Source organism: Dermochelys coriacea, chromosome 1 (genome assembly GCF_009764565.3).
Source record: "Dermochelys coriacea isolate rDerCor1 chromosome 1, rDerCor1.pri.v4, whole genome shotgun sequence".
Classification (NCBI taxonomy): Eukaryota; Metazoa; Chordata; order Testudines; family Dermochelyidae; genus Dermochelys; species Dermochelys coriacea.
The window spans coordinates 140866675-140888725 of record NC_050068.2 but is presented as its reverse complement, the minus strand read 5'-3'; the positions used below and the strand labels follow the sequence as shown (position 1 = coordinate 140888725).

General features: G+C 41.0%; 1 protein-coding gene across 4 annotated transcripts in view; it reads right to left on the bottom strand.

Moving 5' to 3' along the window:
• The window catches only part of CNKSR2 (connector enhancer of kinase suppressor of Ras 2), a 384996-nt gene extending 364039 nt beyond the window's left edge, over positions 1-20957 (bottom strand). For 2 of the 4 annotated variants that reach the window (XM_038375840.2, XM_038375865.2), the window contains exon 1: positions 15536-16164. In XM_038375840.2, the coding sequence (XP_038231768.1) occupies positions 15536-15599 (64 nt within the window). In that variant the 5' untranslated portion in view covers positions 15600-16164. Of the gene's footprint in view, positions 1-15535 lie in introns of all 4 variants that reach the window. The other 2 variants (XM_043504745.1, XM_043504743.1) reach the window with 2 other exon arrangements.
• Between the last annotated feature and the right edge of the window lie 1094 nt (positions 20958-22051).

The window sequence follows — 22051 nt, the reverse complement described above, 5'->3', positions numbered from 1 at the left end:
AATTCTCTGAACCAGAATTTGTTATAATTCAAATGCACAGGGTTCCATCTAACATACACCATCACAGGAGTCACATTCTACCTCAAAAACACTGCCAGCAACCCATGGGTCAGATTGCTGCATTGTTGTCATTTTTTTAACCCAGCTTATCTAGGCTTACTCATTTAGAGGCCATCAGTCTCATCTCCTTCCAAACCTGGGACAGAACTTGGAATTCCACAGTTCAATTTAGCTTACAGTGATATAGAATAGCTTGGATGAAGAGGACAAAAAATTAATTGAGGCTGAAATAAGTGAAGATGGTTAATAAAAATTATTTCTAAGGCTGAATGCCAAAATAAAAAAAATCCTCACTGATGAGACTACCATATCCTGACTTTCAACAGTTTAGCAATTCATAAGCATCTCCCCTCCGTTTTCCTTACCAAACCCCACCTGCTATCTTACAGTGAACATTAGATGCTAAATTGGATATATTTTCATATAAAAGAAAAATTTTCTTTTGCCCAAAATGTTTCATTTTCATTTAAAATACTCTTGTAATTACTGCAATTGTAAGTGAATTTCCAAATGCTAATGTTTCAAACAAGGTGGTAAATTGCACACTTTAACAGCTCTGGCATGACTCTTCCAGCAGCCTCATCTAAACCAAGAAAATTATTATGAACTGTGGTGCTAAAAAACAACAATTTAGGGGAAACACTAATTTCAGGATGACTGAAAGTTTCACAATTACAGAAGCTTTCTTTTCTTTTATAGAGCGGTTTACTGTGGTTTCATGATAGCTTGCATGCATATGCAGATATTACGCTAACACACAATTTGCTAAATCGTATGCTTAAAGCAATGTTGAGAAATTGGAATGAAAAGTCAGAGAGAAACCTGAATCAAACACTTTTCTCTGTTATTAAAGAGTCTACCTCAAACCTTAGAGACCTTCCCAACAAAAACTTTCTTGAAATAGATATATCTCCACAAAATGGTTAATCTTAGATTAAAAAAAAAACATTTCATCAAAAATGTTCCAACCCACTCTATTAAGTGTTATTTTGCTGCACAGTCCAAGAATAAAAGATTATAACGGAAGAAAGAAATCCCTGAAACAGTAGAGCCAAATGTGTTACTACTCTGGATATGCACAGTACCGAGATTACTGATAGTGTATAAGTAGATACCATTCATACTACCAGTCAGAAATTGGAAAGGATCCATTAATACCATTCAACTTCATGTCTATTGAAAACCATCATTCAGAGCCAGCTTTCTTTGCAAAGTATTAGGAAGAGCGGGCCAGCTTGCACAATCTTGATACTATGCTTCATTGAAACACTTCAAATCCACATGGCATGAATTCACACCATTTGCAATACAAAAAATATATACCCTATTACCATATTAAATCTAGGTCTTCTTAAATACAAGTACTACTGGAGAGCCAAAAGGGCTCATTTACTGCATTATATCAAACAGCAACTTACTTGATTTTTCTCCCCTCTCCCCCGCATCTCTTCCCAAAACATTTATCCAAGTTGAACCACCATTTCTGCTGATGCTATGAGGTTTTGAGATGAGTGTATGTGCTGCTGCACATACGTTAACTAATTTTTGTAATAATTTAGTAACTTAAAAAATACCTAGGGAACTAACTTCACTTAAGAAACAGAGCAGCAGATGTCCTGACGGAGGAGAATACACCTGATGATCACTAGAAAGGACCTTTCCCTTGGTTTTTGGGCCAGCTGAATGCAGGTTTATCCATTTCATTTGACATTTGTTCTCATGAATTCACACAAAGAGCTCATGCTTGTCTTCGTATACATCCCACAACAAATGGATCACTTGAAGCCTGCACTACATGCACAGGTATAACTAACTTCTACTGGACTGAAATCAACTCCTTTTTACTCTCCCGAGCAAACTTCATTTATGCACAGATACAACTGCACATGTTATTTTAGAGGGACAATGAGCACATACGCAATACCTATATTGTCCCCAATTCTCTCTCTCATGCCAAAGCTAGAGAGCTTTCTGAAGATCAACGATGGTCAGGACAGCACAGAGGTACTTACAAAGAGTTCAGGAGATTAAAAGGGAAATTGTTGTCGTCGTAGTATTTGTTCTGAAACAACAGATATGTCTAAAAAAGATTTCTTTATTTAACTGGGACTAAATATACACAAGCCTGTTATTTTCTTAAAAGAACAGTCCACAATAAATGAAAGTAGCAACAAATCTAGAAGCCAAAGTTGGAAGCATAGCAACTTAAGAAATAAGAATTCACTTATTTACTGTACTCTACTCCTGTCATTTCAACCCCTATCATTGCCACATATACTACTACACAAAGAAGAAACTTAGTATTTGTTTTTAGATTTATACATGGCAAGCCATATTGGAGAAAATATATTTTCAATAGTTTAATAGATAATATTTATCATTTTTTGATTAAACTTGTTCTAAATTGATTGTATGTATATCGTTATCATTAAAAAATAGCACACATATTCCACTCCAAATACTTTAATACAACAATATTTTAAGTTTCTACAGCATGAACTAAACAGAGGAATCTCTTCATCCACCAAATAAACCTTACCACCACTGGATAAAAATGGCAACCATTTAACAACCAGCAATTTACTACACAAAAATTTAAGACAGTATTGAAAAATACTCTATTCATAGAAACCACAAGGATAATTTAATTATTCAGAATATAATCAGAGAACTATGTTTAACATTTTTACTTTTCTACATTTACAAAACATGCCAAGAGTGGTCAGGACTTCTTTTTAACACCTTACTAAAAGATAGCCTATTCGGCAGCATTGCATTTTAACACCATGCCGGGGAATGGATTCAATACAGACTCAGAGGGAAGAATGCCACCTAGTGAATCACCAACACAGTCTACAACCCTTCCTATCCCCGAGAAATCTCTCATCGAAAAAATGTATCTGGCCTGACCTCAATGATGGGATCACAGCACTAGATGGCATGGGTGCAGATTTTGTTCATCTTTATTAAATGCATACAGATTATCAGGGTGAAATGGAGGGGTGAGGAGAGAAGGACCTATTTTAAAATAGCTCATTGACAACTGTGGCACTTGTTGACTTGTTAATCATGTTAGAGTCAGAATAAAATGAATAATAAATATTACTTTCTATCTTAAATTGTAAGAGTTCTGCATTGTAAACAGTCTTACTTTGTGAACCTCATTGCATGAGGTCATTGCAGACCCCTACAGGTCCACAAGGGTACTCCAGGGGGTCCATGGGCCCCGCTGATCAATTCTTCCCACTCCCTCCCTACCAGTGCCTCCTGCACACCAGGGAACAGCCCTTATGAGACAGCCTGGCTAGTAATCTTACCAGATCTGAGCTCCAGTCTAGAGGATCTGTGGCTAGAAATCAGTAAAATACAAGCAAGTGATTTTGTATGGCATTCAAAATCTGAAGATGGCAAATAAGTTTCATATGCATTTCCTAGGGAACCTTATTCAGAAATGTGCTCTGCCTATGTTGCTCTAGCTGTTTTGCAGGCCAGGACGAAAAATGTTTTCAGCAATACACCCTCCAGCATATGCACTCCCAGCATCCAAGCAAGAAAACTGCCAGACAATCAATGGGGGTGGGGAGAGTGGGGAGGGCCAGCCAATCAAAGTGGGGGAAAAACCCAGAGGTACGGTGCCCAGTGGAAGTTGCGTCCAGGAGGAGTGCCCTGCTTTCCCACCCCTAGAACCAACCCTGAAAGCACCTGGGTGCCTTAAGTGGCAGGATATCACTGAAGCCAACAGGAGCTTTCCCAATGACTTCAATAGGAGCAGCTGCTAAATCATTAAAATAATTTATTTACATTACAACATTGACACTTTAATTTAAAGTCTGAATAAGTTCTTAGTAGACTTACTATTTTACTTTATGAAGCCAATCTACTTAGCTTAAACAGAGGAACAACATGAATATGCAGCACATGAAAACCCATGGTATTAGAATAACAGTATTATACAGCTTAACTACAGAGTAATCTGCTGTGCTCTTTTATATAATTCAACAGTTTACTTGGAAATTACTGGCATATGGTATGGTAGCAGAATTTAATTACGTAAAGCCCAATACTGCAAGGATGTTGGACACTCTCTGTGAGATGCTGAGCTTCCTCAAATCCCATTGAAGTAATTGTGAGTTCAGGGTGCTTAGCACCCGCCAAGATCAGGCCCAAACTTATTTTCAAAGAGTGTGTTCTGTGAAGGCAGACATAACATGAAAGGCTGGATTCTCTGGCCCACTAAGGACTTAAAACAGCTGGATATAGCCAGTGGAGAATTCCCTTTATGTAGGACAGCGTTTTTCAAACTGGGGTCTGCAGACCCCTGCAGGACCACGAGGGTACTCCAGAGGGGCCACGGGCCCCGCTGATCAATTCCTCCCACTCCCCCCCCACCAGCACCTCCTGCACTCCGGGGAACAGCTGTTCAGTGGCATGAAGGAGGCGCTGAGAGGGAGGGGGAGGAGCGGGGATGGGAAGTGCTTGGGGGAGGGGACAGAAAGAGGTGGGGAAGAGGAAGGGCATGGGTGGAGCGGGGTCAGGAAGAGGTGGGGCCTTTGAGGAAGGGATGGAGTGGGGGCAGGGCCTGGGACTGAATGAGAGGCTTGGGGATCCACAAAAAATGTTAAATCAAAATGGGGGTATTCAGGTTGCTAAAGTTTGAGAACCACTGGTGTAGGGGGAACCTGCTGGGATTGAAGGCTGGAGCTTGCCTCCTTTACCTCCAGCCATCCTCCTAACCCTGCTGTTTGGGGAGGGTGGGATGTGATCAGGGCATTCCAGGGTTGAGGTGAAGGAGTGTGGTAGACCAGAGCTTCATAACACCTTATCCCCCACTGACATAAGGCCCACAGTGGGAAGTGGAAGCTCCAAGAAATGGCTCCAGGCCCTCAGCAGCCCAGCTGCAGCAGATGTTACAGCAGGCTCCCATGCGGTCCTATTTACTTACACCAGCGGAGCAAGTTAGAACAGGCTCCCTGGGGCTGGAATGCCAAGGAGCAGGGAACTGTAACCTTCTCCTCTACATCTGAGCTCAGCTTCAATATAGTGAAATATCAGGGCCAAAAAATCTCTCTCTTTTTTTGCAAATTACAGTTGAACAAATACCATTCTCAAACTCTCCCTTTAAAAAAAAAAAGTGTCAGAGTAGCAGCCGTGTTAGTCTGTATTCGCAAAAAGAAAAGGAGTACTTGTGGCACCTTAGAGACTAACAAATTTATTAGAGCATAAGCTTGCATCCGATGAAGTGAGCTGTAGCTCACGAAAGCTTATGCTCTAATAAATTTGTTAGTCTCTAAGGTGCCAAAAAAAAAGTGAATCTGATCTAGAACAGAAGAATGAAGAAAGCAACAGGATCCTGTGAAATATCCTGAATTTAGCTTTTTGGATATTTAAAATTAATTTAACAATCTTATGATACCTTTTAAAACAAAAACCAGGCATTTTGAGACGTGTTCTACTGAGTTTTTCTTGTTATCCATTAGACTTTTGGCTGTGATAGTTTTCCTTAAAAAAAAAAAAAAAAATCTAAGAGGATTCAGTTTGACTAATAAGTACCATACTAGTACAATTCCTTGATTTGGGCCTAATACAAATGGGCAGCAGGTTTAAAACAAATAAAAGGAAGTTCTTCTTCACTCAACACACAGTCAGCCTGTGGAACTCCTTGCCTGAGGAGGTTATGAAGGCTAGGACTGTAACAGGGTTTAAAAGAGAACTGGATAAATTCATGGAATGTAAGTCCATTAATGGCTATTAGCCAGGATGGGTAAGGAATGGTGTCCCTAGCCTCTGTTTGTCAGAGGGTGGAGATGGATGGCAGGAGAGAGATCACAGATTATTACCTGTTAGGTTTACTCCCTCTGGGGCAAAAATGTCTTTAAAAATGTATGCAGTGTAGCTGTAGCCATGTTGGATCCAGGATATCAGAAAGACAAGGTGGGTGAGGAATATCTTTTATTGGACAACTTCTGTTGGTGAGAGAGACAAGCTTTCGAGCTTACAAAGAGCTTTTTCTTCAGGTCTTGGAAATGTACTCTGTTTCACAGCTAAATACAAGGTGGAATAGACTGCACAGCATAAGCAGTTAACAGATATTGTAAGGGACAGAAGTTGGTCCAGTAAAAGATATTACCTCGTCCACCTTGTCTCTTTAAAAAAAAAAAAATCCACGCACACTCTCACACACATAGTCAAAGTTTGAAGAACCAGTTGCAGACATCTTTTCTTGTGATACATTTTACTTTCCTCCTGGCTACATACAATCAGATGATGTCTGAAAATGAGGAACACTCTCAACAACAACACAGGCTTGCTTGCTTCCTTTGAAATCAGTAACAAAAACATCCATGGATTCAATGTGAGCAGAACTGCGCTCAATAGAATGTCCATCATTGAGACATACAGACTAGCATCCACAATCCAACTGACTGTCACTGAGATTTGGTAACAATCAGTGGTTCTTGGAAGCAGACACAAAGTTTGAAGCAACTCAGCATTTGGGAATTTACACAGTGAACATGTACAATTAATTATTAGTGAACTAATATTAGAAAGCATGCTGCCAAAATTCCTGTAAAATAGACATTTCTAAACTCTAATATGAAGAACTGATATGGTTCACATGACTTCTACATTTTGCAAGATTGCCATCAAATAGTAAGCCTGTCAAGAATGCTCCATGCCCATTTGTAAATTGTTTGGCTTAAGAGAGTATGCTGTACTGTAAAACAAAACCCAAAATAACTATGAAAGATCAGAATGTAGTACTGCTATGAACACAGCATCTAATCGTTGTGGAAATCACGTGAGAAAAACATATTGTGAGGCTATGTTTAAACCAACAGATGTTTTAGAAAAAGAACAGTATGTTCAAGCAAAATAAAGGTATAACAGGCAATATTAAAAGGCCACTACAATTAGCACATTTACTTTCATGTTGAACAAAATTGCCTCATCCAATAATTGCCTCATCCAAAATTGCCTCATCTACCTACCTAGAAGATTAACAACTTATCTAATGTATGCGCTTTCTGTTATGTTTAAAATATGGTTTTTATTAATTATTTGCAAGAGGCTGATTGCCATAGCAAAAACAATGTTACCCAACCAAGGGACTTTTAAGTATTGTCGCATATATTAATTTCAACTCAAGATTTGGTTTCGGCTCATAAACCATGGCACTTAAAGCATCTCAGCCTCTGACTAATATATCTGAATAGATAACCATAACTGATTTAAGTGACAGCTATCAATGTTATTAAAATTCATAATGTCATAAGGATGAAAAAAATATTGAAGAGATGCTCACAGAAAGAAAAGAGGAGGTAAAATATGTAACTTTCAGTGATGACCCTTCACTGCAGTTTTAAAAGTGGAATCCTTTTAAAATGAAATTTGATACAGTAAACTAAACTAAAAAAGATTAGCCTTTTCACTACTGTAGGAAACAACTCATTGTTATTCTGAAAATTTTCATTAATAAAATTTTCAGAATAGCGTCAAAGCTCTAAGAAAGAAAAACATTCAATGGTTCCTCATAATAAAAAGACTGAAGTACAGCCCTATTTCATTGTTTTTCAACAAAAGCTTTCCTTGTTATGCTTCAAAGTCTAATGGCATCACTTCAAAAAGTGAATGGAGTGTTGTATGCACCCTCTGATCTGGCAGAATTTCAATTTGTTTTTCTGAAAGAAGCTTTATATTTTAATGCCAACACCATGTAAAAGTCTGACCTGTTCCACCCAGGACAATTAGCAATGACCATTTTTCATTGTTGTGCAATACTTGGACTACCTACACAGTCTCACCAATGAATGCAAGATTGCAGATCATGTGTATTTTTCATACCTTTTATATAGGCAGACTTATTTCCAAAAGGAAAAAAACAGGGAGATTACAATTATTTCTGGTGAACACGTTTTGCAAGTGGGTTATGAATAATCTATTATAATACAAAAAGCCAGGATGACAACAGTAGACTCTAATGTAAACATTTGTTCATATAAAAATGGCATTACATAAAAGAGCTCAAAACTTTTTAAACCAAAGAGTAAAAAACAAATTTAACCTAATAAAGCATTGGACAACATTTGGAAGGAGGTAATATTGAAAGGCTTGTCTATGGGCCAGATTGGTGTCTGTCTCCCTCCCTCCCCACCCCCCAACATAGAAGAGTCAAGGGTGGAAACTTTGCGACTTCCTCCCCAGGGAAAACCACAGCTGCAGGGACAGGACATGGAAATGGGAGCCATACTGGTGAGTAAGTGTGAGAGGGAGGGGACACAGACATTAGCAGCACTATAGCAGATAGTTTGATTAAATTATAGTTTTACTGTGTTTTGATTACTAATGTGTTTGCACATCAGAGGAACTTTATTCAGGGAAAGCAAAGTCCAAAAATGAATTTTGCAAAAGTTCTGAAAGTGGCCATATCTGTGGTCATTCTTAGCGCTTATAAGAATGAATTCCATATTCCTTGTTCAGCTCCTGTGAAAGTTCTCTCTCCTTTACTCGTGAGCCTCTCCATTATTGCTTGACAGTTTCATTGTTCCAGTGGAAAGTAGCTGTCATTGCAGGTAATGGACACAGACGGATAAGTGATCTTTCACAGGCACCTAGGCCAGTTCCATGGAGAGATCTGAATATCAGGACAGAGACCTTTAACTGAGCTTACTCCGCATTTAGTGGAAAGCTAGTGCAGAGAAAACTTGGGTGGTATGTTCACAGCGAATGCTGTTGCTACGCAGACAGTGGCTGCATTTTTGCCAATTAGAGTATTTTCAGAACGTGGGGCTTCATTCCGAGATGTAACCAGTTGCAATGATCAAGCCTGGAGGTCAAAAATGCGTGTTTCAACATAGCCATATCTGTGTTCACTAGGCTGAGGCATATTTTTTGCCACCATGGCTCTATGGACATCCAAATACAAGGAAGATTCTAAAAGACTCCTAAAGATAAAGAAGTCCTAAAAATGCAGACCATTCTTAAAAGAGCGTGTCTCTTTCTACTAGTCTTCTCCAAGTTCAAATTTAGCCATCGTTTTTCCTCAGGGTGCCAAGTATCGAGAAAGCTGGGAGATACGAGATAAAGAGCTGTGTCTCTGTACTGCTGGTACTCCACCCCATGCTGTCTAAATAATCTTCCCAAGGCCTTTGCATAGATTTTTGAATAATGAGATGAAGGATTAAACCTGTGGAACTCTGGAGGGGAGGGCTCTAGATTCAGCAGAACACTTGCCCATGAAACCACTCTGGTTTGGTCTAAAAGGAAAGACCAGAGCCATTTCAGGGAATTTCCATACAGCCCTGCAATTTCTTGGGCCAGGAGTGCTGGGTGATTGTTAAGCATAAAACATAGATCACTGAAATGCCGCCACCGGAGGGGTGGAAGCCATCTGTCAATTAAAGCACTGCTGTCAGGAGGGAAGGGTGATACCCAAACAAACCCATGCTCATATGAAAAGGGCTATGGAATCTCTCTTTATGCAGGATAGACAGGAACTCAGTTTTGATGTCTCATCAGAAATATACACACACAATGACCTACTTAGTACTCTACCTAACTTAAAGAAGTTATTATTCTGAGGAAATTAATAGTATTTAATATTAAACATAGTAAAATTAAGAATCTTCTTAATTACTTTCTGCTTTTATTTATTCCATGCTACTTGTCCCCCCATATGCACTGCTTTAAAAAAAGATATTGTGGATGGAAAAAAATATAGCATTAAAAGCCATAAGAGAAACTCAACACATCAGATTTCAGTTTCTGTTTACTACATGTGAAGCTACATGGCAATATTCATCTACTGTGTTCTCTTTTGATATTAAGATAGCTCATTTGGTAAAATATCACAGGGTACTGTTAACAAAGGTATAAGCTTTATTAGATGGTTTAATTTAGCTTTTCAAACCTGATTAACTTTTTCCCCAGCATGGCATCCTTTTGGGGGGACAGGGGCTGGGAGCATTAGATTAAAACTAAGTAGCACTTTTTGAAAACTAATGAGTCACCATATCAACCACAATAAATCAAGCTATTGTCAGCAAGCTACAGCTATTATAAATATTCTTACAAGGAATGTAGATAATAAAAATTTAAGACCCCACAAAGTGCATCTTGGTGTTTGGAGAGTAATCATAAATCTTGTCCTCAACATTTCCCCAATGCTTCAAAAATCTGAAGTGTATCTGACAGCTCCACTTCTTGAAGAAGTGCATACCATGACTCCCAATAAGAATCATCCATGGAATATGTCAATATCTCACAATTCCTCAGTGAAATCCACATATGTCCTCATAGGAAACGGCAGAGGAGTTGATTGACACCAACTTAGTTCAGTGATCCATGAAGTGCCTTTAAGAATAGTCATTAAACATGTGAAAAAGCACACACACAAAAAAAGCAGCAGTTTAAAGACATTAAAATATTCCTTTCTTCCATCTTCACCATACAAGACAACACACTGTATGTCAGAGACGGAGAAAAAGCCAATCCTTGTGCTGATCTGACAGCTCCGTGTCAGTTCACTTATTGTAAATGGGTTAATTTTAAAGTTTGCAAAATATCCACGCTGACACAAGCAGAATGCATTTTGTCCTTTTTTAATTGTGAGTTGTGATTAGCTTATATGGATTCTTCTACTTTTATAGATTTTCACTGGTCATTTTAATGTTGACCAACTAAGTGCTAAGCCAATTCTATAACCATTATGTCCATTTCAGTACTGGAATCCATAGGTCATTTTAAAACTATTGGGCCACATTGTGTATACTGGAATCATTAGAAGTTTAAAATCTCACTTTAAGAGATTTTTATCCAGTGAAATATCCATGGACTTCATTCCTATTCCTTGCACACCCAGATCTCCTCCTGAAGTTTAGATATATTGCATACTGCTTCTGAGCTTATAATGCTTTACTTACATTAGTTTAACTCCATTTATAATATAGAGCTCAATCCTTTAGTCCTTACTCTAGCAAAATGCCCCTCTTTTGCCTGAAAAAAATTCCAGACTGGGCCATTTATTGCAAGTGTTGAATTTATATCAGTAAGATCATCATCACATAATTACCAAAAGCGATCATCTAAAGTGTTGCATTCCCTCCACACACATACTCACACACCTTCCAGATAACAGTAATCAGTAGGATTTTTTTCCTTTTTTAAAAAAGATTTCGTGCTTTGAACACTGAAAGCTGATCTAAAGAACAATTTTTTCGACAAACTGTTGTAATCTCTTGAGACATCTACCCTTAGCAGACACATTCTATAAGTGAAGACACATGTAAAGCAAGCTTGTTTACAGTTTAACAAAATAACCCAATTTCTAAAAAACATTCAAACAGCACTTGATTTCTAATAACGAAGATTCAGTGCAATGGATGCAAACCAGGACTGATCACCATTATTATGAAGATCCTTAATGCATTTTCCTCAGCATTCCACTGAAGTTCTAATGAAATAAGACAGATGTACTAATTACACATTTTATTTCTTTATCTTTTTATAGATACAAATTAGTATCTATTAAGCATATAAATATGCTATTTTCTTGAGACTTTCTGTAATACTGTTAGTAATAAATGTTTAAAAGCATTAGGAAAACAAAAAGTGGTTGAAGTGGATATCAAATGTCACGATCAGATAATTTGTAAAAAATTGCAATACTTTAGAACAGTAATAATGGGGGTGAAATCACTGTGACCATTTCCACTTAACCTTTTCCATTACAGTATTTCCAAATGTTTGCATGTCATTATTCACCAAGTATAGTACACTATACCACTATTTATGTTGCTAATTTCTAAACCAAAGAGTTATAAAATTATGTAATTTATCTACATTTTTCTGCTAAGAGAGTTCTAGTCAAATGCTGAAGCTTCTTTCATAATGAGACGCAGTGAACGTGAGTTTTCATCTGGGATGCCAAGTACAAAAAGAAAGAAAGGGAAGGTTAGAAGTGCTGTATGTCTGTTCACTAAGGATACTGCACAACTTGGCAGTATCACCACCCCTTCAATCTCTACACTTCCATGCACTAGAAAACTCCACAATTGTTTCCTACATTCCTTTAGCATGAACACTCAAGAGGCCATTCTATCCTTTTTTAAGGAAATTATTTCACCGCCACCTCCTTGAGTAATTTGAATTTTCATTTCATTCCTACAAAGATTAAGAACAATTTAACATTACTTTAAAACTTTTAAGTATGTCATCAATATTACTTGCTCTGCTACTGCAGTTTCGTTGCTAAGGCCTCGTCTATACTAAAGGGAAAAGTTGATCTACGCTACGTAATTTGAGTTACGTGAATAGTGTAACGCAAATCAATATAGTTTAGATCTACTTACCATGGGGTCCACACTACGTGATGTCAAAAGGAGATGCTCTCCCATCGACTCCCCTTACTCTTCTTGATCCGGTGGAGTACAGGAGTAGACGGGAGAGCGATTGATGGTCAATTTAGCAGGTCTTCACTAGACCTACTAAATCAACCACAGCAGCATCAATCCACCGGTAAGCGTAGACAAGACCAACTAAAGCCAAACTAAATTTTTAGTTTAGATACATTGCAAAACTTGATTTTAAATGTAAAATTCAAGCATAATTTGTGTTAATCATGTTTCTTTGATAAGCTTGCATGTATTTTTTTTCAGACAGATGATACAGTGATCTCTAGACATAGGTTTCAGGATACAAGTATTTAAATAGTGATATAATTTTGAATACTAGATCTTATTAGAGTAATCATAAACAAGCTGACATTATTTTAATGACTGATTTTACATAGGTGCAATATTTTCAGGAAAAATATATAATGAATACATCTTACCAACACATTTTTCTAAACATTTTTTGGTATGTTATTACATTTCTAGGGCAGGACTAGAAAATATGGTATAGCTACAAATAGACTAAGACCCACTCTTCCCAAATCTATTAAGCCAAGAAGGGAGAGACTATAACTTGTTTAAAAATCAATAGTGGAGGAAGTTTACATTTGTCCACCCTATTCTAAGGCATCAATTGAGAAAGCTCCCAAATATTCTGTAATCTTTTACTTTTATTGGACTTGAATATTTAAATTAATACTTCTCATGAAATATTTTACAGTTACAAGGTACATACTATCAATGTTGACAACTTTCAGCCAGTTTCAATAGCTTTGTAAAATTTGGTTACTCTGTAATTTCTTAGATGATGACTGACTATGTTATGTTTCTTGTTTTGTTTTTAAATTCTGTGGATGGAGAGGACTTCGGCAGCAGCAAGAAATGTGAGTGTTAATGAACATTATAACTCTGTTTATGGCTATAAATGCCAGGGTGGAATAACTGAAAACATATGCTATGTGCCTCAAATTTTAAGGATGATGACACTGTTACATTAATAGGGTGCAACATGCTATGAAGAACTCCCACAATGTAGCAGTTGTTCAAAAGTCATATTCATCCAGTTGTGCTGTCCTTATTAAAGGATACATAATACTAGATGTGATTTATTCAAATCACAGCTGCAGCCTAGATTAGAGATACTAAACATTCTGGTTTTTAAATTAGAGTTTTAAAACTGTATCTGTATATAAGATAATATGAAATCATGTCAAAGCTCAATTCCTTTTGTTGAAGATTTGTTTTTAAGGGCTTGAGCTGTGGGGGAATAAATACGGAACGGTTCAATAAAGGGTTCCAAGTCAATGTAAATAATGCATCTTAGATCATGACCAGAAAGCTTTAAAACTTTTGCTGGCATCTAGGGTTTAGATAGGCATTGTTTTATACAATGAAATACAATTTATAACAATATATTGATTTCCAGTGATTCATTCAAGGGGGGAGTGTTTTATGGTGCTTACAAGAGATGAAACCCTATCTAAAAATGGACTGATTACATCTCTCACATATGGTAGATCTTGCTTAAAGTTTTAATCCTCTGAAGACAAAATACAATGATTAAAGCATGCATTTATATCAGTCATCTCTATTAACTAACATCAGACATTATGTTAAACTTTTATTATAGGAATCATTTTATGTCCCATCTGTCAAGAATAGCCTGAGCTCAAATGTGTAATGTGTGTTTTTTTTAATTGGACCAGCTAATCTATTTAAAAAAAAAACAACAGATTCATTTTCATGCTCAAGTACTGGGAGTTAATTTTTAAAACAATCCACCCGGTTTCCTCCTGAACATAGGTGCTGAATCTTAAAGCATGTGAATTACAGTGTATGAAATACATCATCGGTGGGGGGGGGGGGATGTTAAACCATAACTCCTTCCACTCCCATACAACCATCATTGAGCTGGCAAATACTATGCGCGTTACAAAGGTAGTGGATTGAGGCGTCAGGCAGCGTTACAACATATAGAAGAGCCTTATAACGAGGAAAGAAGGGTGAAAATGACATTCAGTCTCAATAAAAAAAAAGGGGGGGGGGGACCGCCTTAAAAGACTGGAAGCGTCCCTACTGATGTAAATGGATGGAATCGTGTGGGGAGGGGGATAAGGGAACTGTTGCGCTCCCCGGCCGTACAGCCACCATATACCAGCCGCCTATAAACAAATACTCCACCGGCAGCCAGGGCTAGAGGCTGGCGCTCTGGCTGCACAGGGAGAGGAAAGGGAACCAACCGCCCTCAGCCCAGTAATGCCGACCATGCCAAGCCCCTCGCCCCACATCCTGGCGAGCCGGAGCGGCGTGTGAGCAGGACCAGCGGGCAGCTTTGGCGATCCCGCGCTCGGGCAGGCTGGGCCGGCCGGCCGAAGTTGTGAAGGGAAACGCAGCAGGGAACCACCGCGGCAGCTCCAGAGCGGAGGGGTGGGAAGGGCAGGTCCCGCGGGCCAGGCAAGTCCCCTGGCCGCTCCAGGAGTGAAAAGAAGAGGCTGGGCGGGGAAGAAGGCGGCTGGCGGTGGCGGGTCAAACACCTGCCTGCGGGCAGGGGACGAGGAGGACGAGACGGAGAGAACCGGATCCCTACGAAGCCAGGCTCTCTGCCAGCAGCGCCCCATCGGACTCGGCCCCGCTGAGTGGCGGCCGAGTGCGGGCCCCCCCGCCCGCCGAGCACAGCGGGGAGGCCCCACTCGGTGCCTCTCCAGCCCCGGGGCCGGCATGTGCCCACGGAGAGCAGCAGCAACCTGGCGGCGGAGGGGCAGCGGCACGGAAGGGCGCTAAGAAATGTCCGTCCAGGTTCAGTTCGAGTCTCGAGTGCAGCAGGCTGCGCGGGACACGGATCCTGCCCTCTCGGGCTGCGGACGCCGGGGCAGGTTATTTCTCAGCCATCGCACCACACGCCACCAGCTCGCTTTTTTTTTTTTTGGGGGGGGGGGGAGGGAGCATAAGACAAACGTGCGCGACACCCAGATGACACAAGCTCGGACACACAAATGCAGGGAAGGCTGCCGAGCCCATAGCAAGGGGGGAGGAGCAGGGGGGAGAGAGACCCCGGGGATACCAGCCAGCCTGGCCACGCTAGTTACCTTTCATCCAGTCCACCACTTGACTCGGAGACCATTTACTCACGGGTTCCATGATGAGAGCCATCGGGCACTTGGCCGCTGCTTGGGCGGGCGGAGAAGCGCTGCCCCACTCCCCTCGTCCTCCCGGGCAGCCGAGCAGTGGGAGCTGGCGGCGATGGGGGGGGGGGGAGGCGGGAGAAAGGGGGAGGTTGCTTTTTGCTGTAGTAGGTTTTCCAACAGCCCGCTCGCAGCCCAGCCCCAGCCCGCCAGCGGAGGGGACGCCACCAGAGCCCCGCGCGCCTCTCCCGCTCGCTGGCTCTGCCTCTGCGTCTCTCTCGGGGTTTCAATTCATGTGGCTGGCTCGGCCTGCGGGGGGGGGGGGGGGGGGGGGGAAGCTGCTGCACGCTCCGTCGCCTCGGGCCTCCCGCCCCCGCTGCTCCCGAGGGGGCGTGAGCGGCTAATCAGGCAACCGCGGGGCTAGGGCTCAGCCACGGTCCCCTCACGGCAGCTCGCCGAGCTCCGCGCTCGTCTCTTTCTCCCGCACGGCCGGGAGCCTGGCGGAAATGACGAGCTGCAAATAGCTGAAGGAAAAGGCGAAGCCGCCCGGCTCCGCGCTGGGGAGATGCTGCTGCACGAGGCGCCCGCCGCCGCCGCCGGGGGAAGGCGGAACGTCACGCGCGCGCGGCGAGCTCCAGCCGCGCCGCCCCGGTCCCCGGCGCGGCGCGCGCGCGCGCACTCCCCGCCCGGGGCGGCAGCGGTGGGAGCCGGAGCGCGGGCGAGCGAAAGGCGCGGGAGGCGGCCGCGCAGGGCACCTGTTTCCGCGCGTCCAACTTCTGAGCGCGCGGCGCCGGCTTTCCTGGAGCGTCTGGTTAGTTGAAGGGCAAACCCCCGTCTTTCGTGGGGAGGGGGAAGGAGCAGGAGCCGCTGATGCATCAGGAGGAGGTGGAGGAGGAAATCCAGCCGGGAGGCAGCGTGTTCCTTTTGAAAGCGTTTCTGAGTGGGCTCCGGGAGGTAATTGCTGAGAAAAGCCCTGCTGGAAAATGGCTGTGATTTTGAATCTATTCAAATACCTAAAATCCACACGATTGGACTAGGAGAGTGAACGGAACGTCAAGTGGATGGTGGTTTTGCTCCTTCATGCATAGTCAACACGTACTTCACCTGCTACGCCTATACGAGGATGGATGATTTAACTTCAGATAGCTGATTTATTAAGACTCAGCCCAGTTCTGCAGACTTTACTCCAGCTGAGTAATGCTCATTTCCGCCACTATTCCGCTGGTTTTAATGAGATTATTGCTGTAGTAAGGGCCTGTTCGATGTGAGTAAAATTGGCAGCATCAGGGTCAGATTAAGGCAATCCCCAGACTCACCACCACATGAGCTCCCTTTAGTCCGATCCCTGCCATAGCCTTGATCTCCACACCATCGCATCACCTGGGGTGCTGGTCCTCAAATGCAATCTTCTGGGAATGAGGTGCGGGGGGTCTACCACCATTTCCTTTTGAGTAGGCTGGGCCACCCCTGGTCTCCTCCCTACTCCTTGTCTCCAGGTGATCTTGGGTCCATCCAAGAGGAGAAAGGACTCATCCTCCCCCCACCTGACTGCAGGACTCCCTATGTACCCAGCACCACCCAAACAAAACCAGGATGGGATGGCAGCAGCAAGAGACCTCTACCAACGTGGTGTAGATGTGCTTCTCCTAATCAACCCATAGGCAGGAACCCCAGCTCCAAGGAGGTATCAGAGTAGCAGCCGTGTTAGTCTGTATTCGCAAAAAGAAAAGGAGTACTTGTGGCACCTTAGAGACTAACAAATTTATTAGAGCATAAGCTTTCATGAGCTACAGCTCACTTCATCGGATGCACTCTCCTCCTTATGCCAAGGGGTGAGGTGAGGACCAGCGTTCCTTCTCGGCTGTGTGCAGAACCAATGGTTACCCACACTGAAATGTGACATCTCTGAGTGAAGACTCTTCTACTCTTACTCTATCCCTCCCTCATTCCATCTACACATTCATTTCCTCTCCCTCCTCATTCATTCCATATCCCATATTTATTATTGCCTACTTTCCACCACTGATCTTCCCCTCTCACTCTGGAGAGTAAGGGGGAGACCAAAAGAGTGACAGAGTGAGCTGTAGAAAGAATGCCAACCTGGCAAGGAGCAATGGCAACCAGGTCCCCTACGCTTGTGAGTGGTGGGGTGACAGCAGAGGGCTCTCCCACACAGAGAGATAGGCATGACATCTTGGGTCTCCTCCTCTAGAGAATGGCAGAGATTACAGAAGAGGTCCCCCCTCAGGAGAGTTGGGAGCAGCAGAAGCGGTCCCCTCCCTCCAGCTAGCCAGGGGCAACCTAGTCCTGCTCATAACAGCACTGATTTCATTATGCTCAGCTCACTTTCAAGGTTTTCTTTGTAATTAACAGATCTAGAAACTCTTTTTTATTGAGGGATGAGATTCTGACATCATAACTTGACTGCATAAGCATTATTCTAGACTTATCTATAGTGCATAGGCCTTAATCCAGTCCATTGGCAACTCAGTTTTTTTCTAAGAATGGTTTCTTTACTAAATGCCACTAAAACCTATAGGTTTCTGAATCTCAGGATTCCATCTGCAAAGTTTGATTTTAGTCATTTTTCCCTCTGAAAGGGTCAAAAGATGCAAATCCTTACAAAATTAAAGGAAACTGTGGGCTATTGCTATTGTTAAGAATGGTTTCTATTAGCAGCCTTTATTCTGAAAGACTTAGAAATGGATATCCAAGTTCAGTCCAGACAGAAACATGGCTTGTAATTCATACCACTAATGTATAATTTACAACATTGTGGCTGAGGAGAGGAGTAATTATTTGCATGCTTGCTTAAGAAGAGTTCAAAAACTAATACAAGTTCAAATATTTCATATTTTTTCTGCAGCTTTTCTGCCCATTTTCTCAATACCCACACATAAGAGTCCTATAATATATACTTACAGAATAAACTACAGTTACACTGGGCAAAAGGTTTGCAACACTGGAGAAGACAATCTCTGACCCTTTACCTCTAGCAGCAGTCAGCATCTGTTGCTTGAAACTGCTCTGACCTAATTATGAAATGGTGAATGGAAAATCCTTCCTTACTAACCTCTTAAGTAAACAGCATATGCTCTGAAGCAAAAGACTTGATTACATTTATTATTTTATCTGGCACAGCTATCATACCACTATTCAGTTAAATCCTGGTATCTCTCGCAAACAAGTAAGTACTTTTAGTGAAGTCAATAGAACTACATGCATGGATTAAAGGAGAAAGATTTGGCCCATTATCAGTGATAAAATTATCCAGTCATAGTATTTAACCTGATGACCTACTGCAGCAGCAAATTTCTCAGCCTGAGAAAATGCTGCAAAAAAGGGATTTTTTTTTCAAAAATTGTTCTAAATTCATTGCTCGGTTGATTTTATTCTTGTCTCTTGCTAGGGTCAGGAGTCAAAAGGTGAGACTGATGACTTTTACAGTGACTTTCCCAATCTTAAATATCTCAATCAAATTACTTTTGATGCTTTTCCTTTCCAGGCAATGGCCCTGACCCTGCAATCCAAACTACATGCACCATCTTTTTGCCTATTCAGAGCCCTCTTCAGTGGGATTCTGCCCAGGTGCAAGAATCCATTCAAGTGCAGATTGTAAAATCCTAGTTTTTGTACTAACTCATCCACTGCAACTGACCTGATACACATAATACTTTAAAATGTTAACATGTATTTTTAAAAGGGTCTAAATTTGTATTTGTGCAGTCACACATGTCAATTAACTACCTTTCCACTTTTAGAGCAGTGAAAATAAAGATAAAAGTAAATCTGTTGTTAAATAAAAATGCGGGGGGGAGAGAGAAATTTATTTAATGCTGTATTATAAGTCTTAAGTCAAAAGCAGAGGATATGTCTGCTTAGGCTAGGGTGACCAGATGGGGACAGTCCCGATATTTGGGGCATTTTCTTCTATAGGCGCCTATTACCCCATATCCCCGTCCCGATTTTTCACACTTGCTGCCTGGTCACTCTAGCTTAGGCCCTGATGCGGCAAACGCTTATGTACATCCTTAATTTTACTACCACAAGTGACTTCAATGGGACTACTCCCAGTAGTAAATTTCAGTATTGAAATAGAAGTTTTTGTTAGGATTGAGGCTATAGAATATAAGATGTTTGAAGAAGGGGCAATCTTTTGTTGTGTTCATAGAGTGCTCAGCACAATGGTCCCCTGATGCTTGATTGGCGTTTTAGGTGCTACTGCAATACGAATGATTAATAATAACAATAATGATGCAAAAAAGAATTAAGGTACCCTTTAGACCTACTGGACCAATGTGACACTCAGCTTTAGGGTGGCAGAATTAGGCTCTGTATAGGCACTGCATGGCTGGTCTGTTCAGCACCTTAGTAACTCTTCAGACAAACACTTTCTCAGTTTTTATCTGCTGGAGTGTAAATTATCCTTCACTTTTTATACCTTAATTTTATTTTCTTTTTCTTTTGCCTGAGTGAAGCAATACAAATCAAGAGGCTGTCACTGAGCATCTGTATTATTTACATGGGGCCAATCTGCACACTGGCTCTGAGTGATGGATTGCTGAATATATGTGGATTTCCCAGAAATTTCAGAGAACGCTGATGGGGTATATAAGCCCTGCACACTGTTCAATGACAAGTTAAAATCTTTCCCTGGAGTAAGAGAAGGAACTTGTTCTTCCAAAGATATTGTTTCAGATTCCAGCAACAGAAACAAGGTATTCTAAGAGAAGTAGTAATAAGGCTAATGGAGATAGCCCCAAAATAGGCAAATTAGCTGGGATATATTAAACATACCCAGAGGAAATCTGTGAAAAGTGTAGTATTTCTTTCAAGCAAGGAAAGCTTGCCCATGTTTTGGCAAGATTCGGTTAGGAATTTACTTCAAGAAATACATTTCTTATTCTCTTTCCTCCAAATGTCTTTGAGAATCTGATTCTGCCATCCAGACTTGCATTGAGTGATAGCTTATTCTGCAAAGTTTATGGGTCAGATTCTGATGTCCTTAGGTTGGGTAGCACCCCAAGTTTAGTAGGACTAGCGTGAGTAACAATACTGAAATCTACCACCAAATTGATGGTGCACATGGGACTATTTGTGTAGTAAGCTACCACTCAGTACAAGTACTGAGGAGCAGAGTCTACCCCGAAGTAAAGAGGTCCAACTGGTCAATGACATTTCTGATTTAATTCTTGGCCTAAGTTCAGTTCTTCTCTTTCCTCCCCTTTTCTCCCCATCCCCTCACCACTCGATTCATCTTCTCCTCCTTCAATGTATTTTAAAGTATTATTTTAATGACAAATGTCATCTTACCCTTTGGATATGCCTTAAATCCATAATCACTTAATATGTTATGAACTAATTTTTGAGGATTAAACCTTTTAATCTTGATTGTGTAATAACTGCTTGATATATTTATTGTGTAATCAGAAATACAAATCATAATCCCCCAAAGGATGTTTAATCATTTAAACCACTCAGGACTCACTTAAGGCACTTAGATGAGAAAGGTGGCCAAGGGGTAAAAATTCAAAGACTTCAAACACCTTTCATAAAACAAAAGATCCTGGTTTTTAAAAGGATTTAAAAATGAATGACTTGAGTATTTTCCCCAAGAAATCCCTATCATTTTAATTAGGTTTCTTCATTAAACAAAAAAGAAACCCTGCCTTTGAATCTGTTTTATATACAATTTGAGTCCCATCTCATCTCTTAAACAGGGGCAATCAAGTAAATTGTGCACTGGGACTTGCTCCATTACTGGCTGTATAAGGAAATAAACAGGTTTAATAGATTTTAGGATCATGAAAGACAACTGTGAACATCTAAGCCTGACCTTCTCTATAACACAGGCCATACAATTTCACCCAGTCATACCGGCAAAGACAGGAGGGGGAGGGCGGAGGATTATTCTTTTCCATGGTTCCATTGTTTTTATACCAATATGTATCAATTACCTTTCCATATGGAGTTAAGTGGTACATTTTGCCCCTCACAAGAGAAATAGTAGTAATTTAAACACTTTGGAGCCCTTTAGCACTTATATTCCATTGTCTATAGTATTTATAACTAATCTAAAATACTCATGTGTAACTAACTTCAAAATGACAGAATTCAACCCAGGGATGGTAGGGATACATTCTAAACCGAAGAGCAATTTTGAGGCTCAGAAACTGTTGTCCCATGGAGTGACTGTGAAAGCTGACAGACTATGATGTTGGTGCATTTCACCTCCTTTTTAGATATAAACTAGTTAAATGACAAAAACAAGCACTGAGCACATACAGAATTTTCAGGCAAAGCACTATTTCAATCATTTTTAAGTTTCACATCCTCTTTGGAGTTATGGTACTTCTTTTTGAATAATTTGTAGCTAAAATCCTGCCCGTGACAGAAGTATTTGGGCTGCGTACATAGTAAGTATCATATGACAGATTAGGAGCTACAGATTGGGTTGGGGGCTCATAGACTCACAGACTT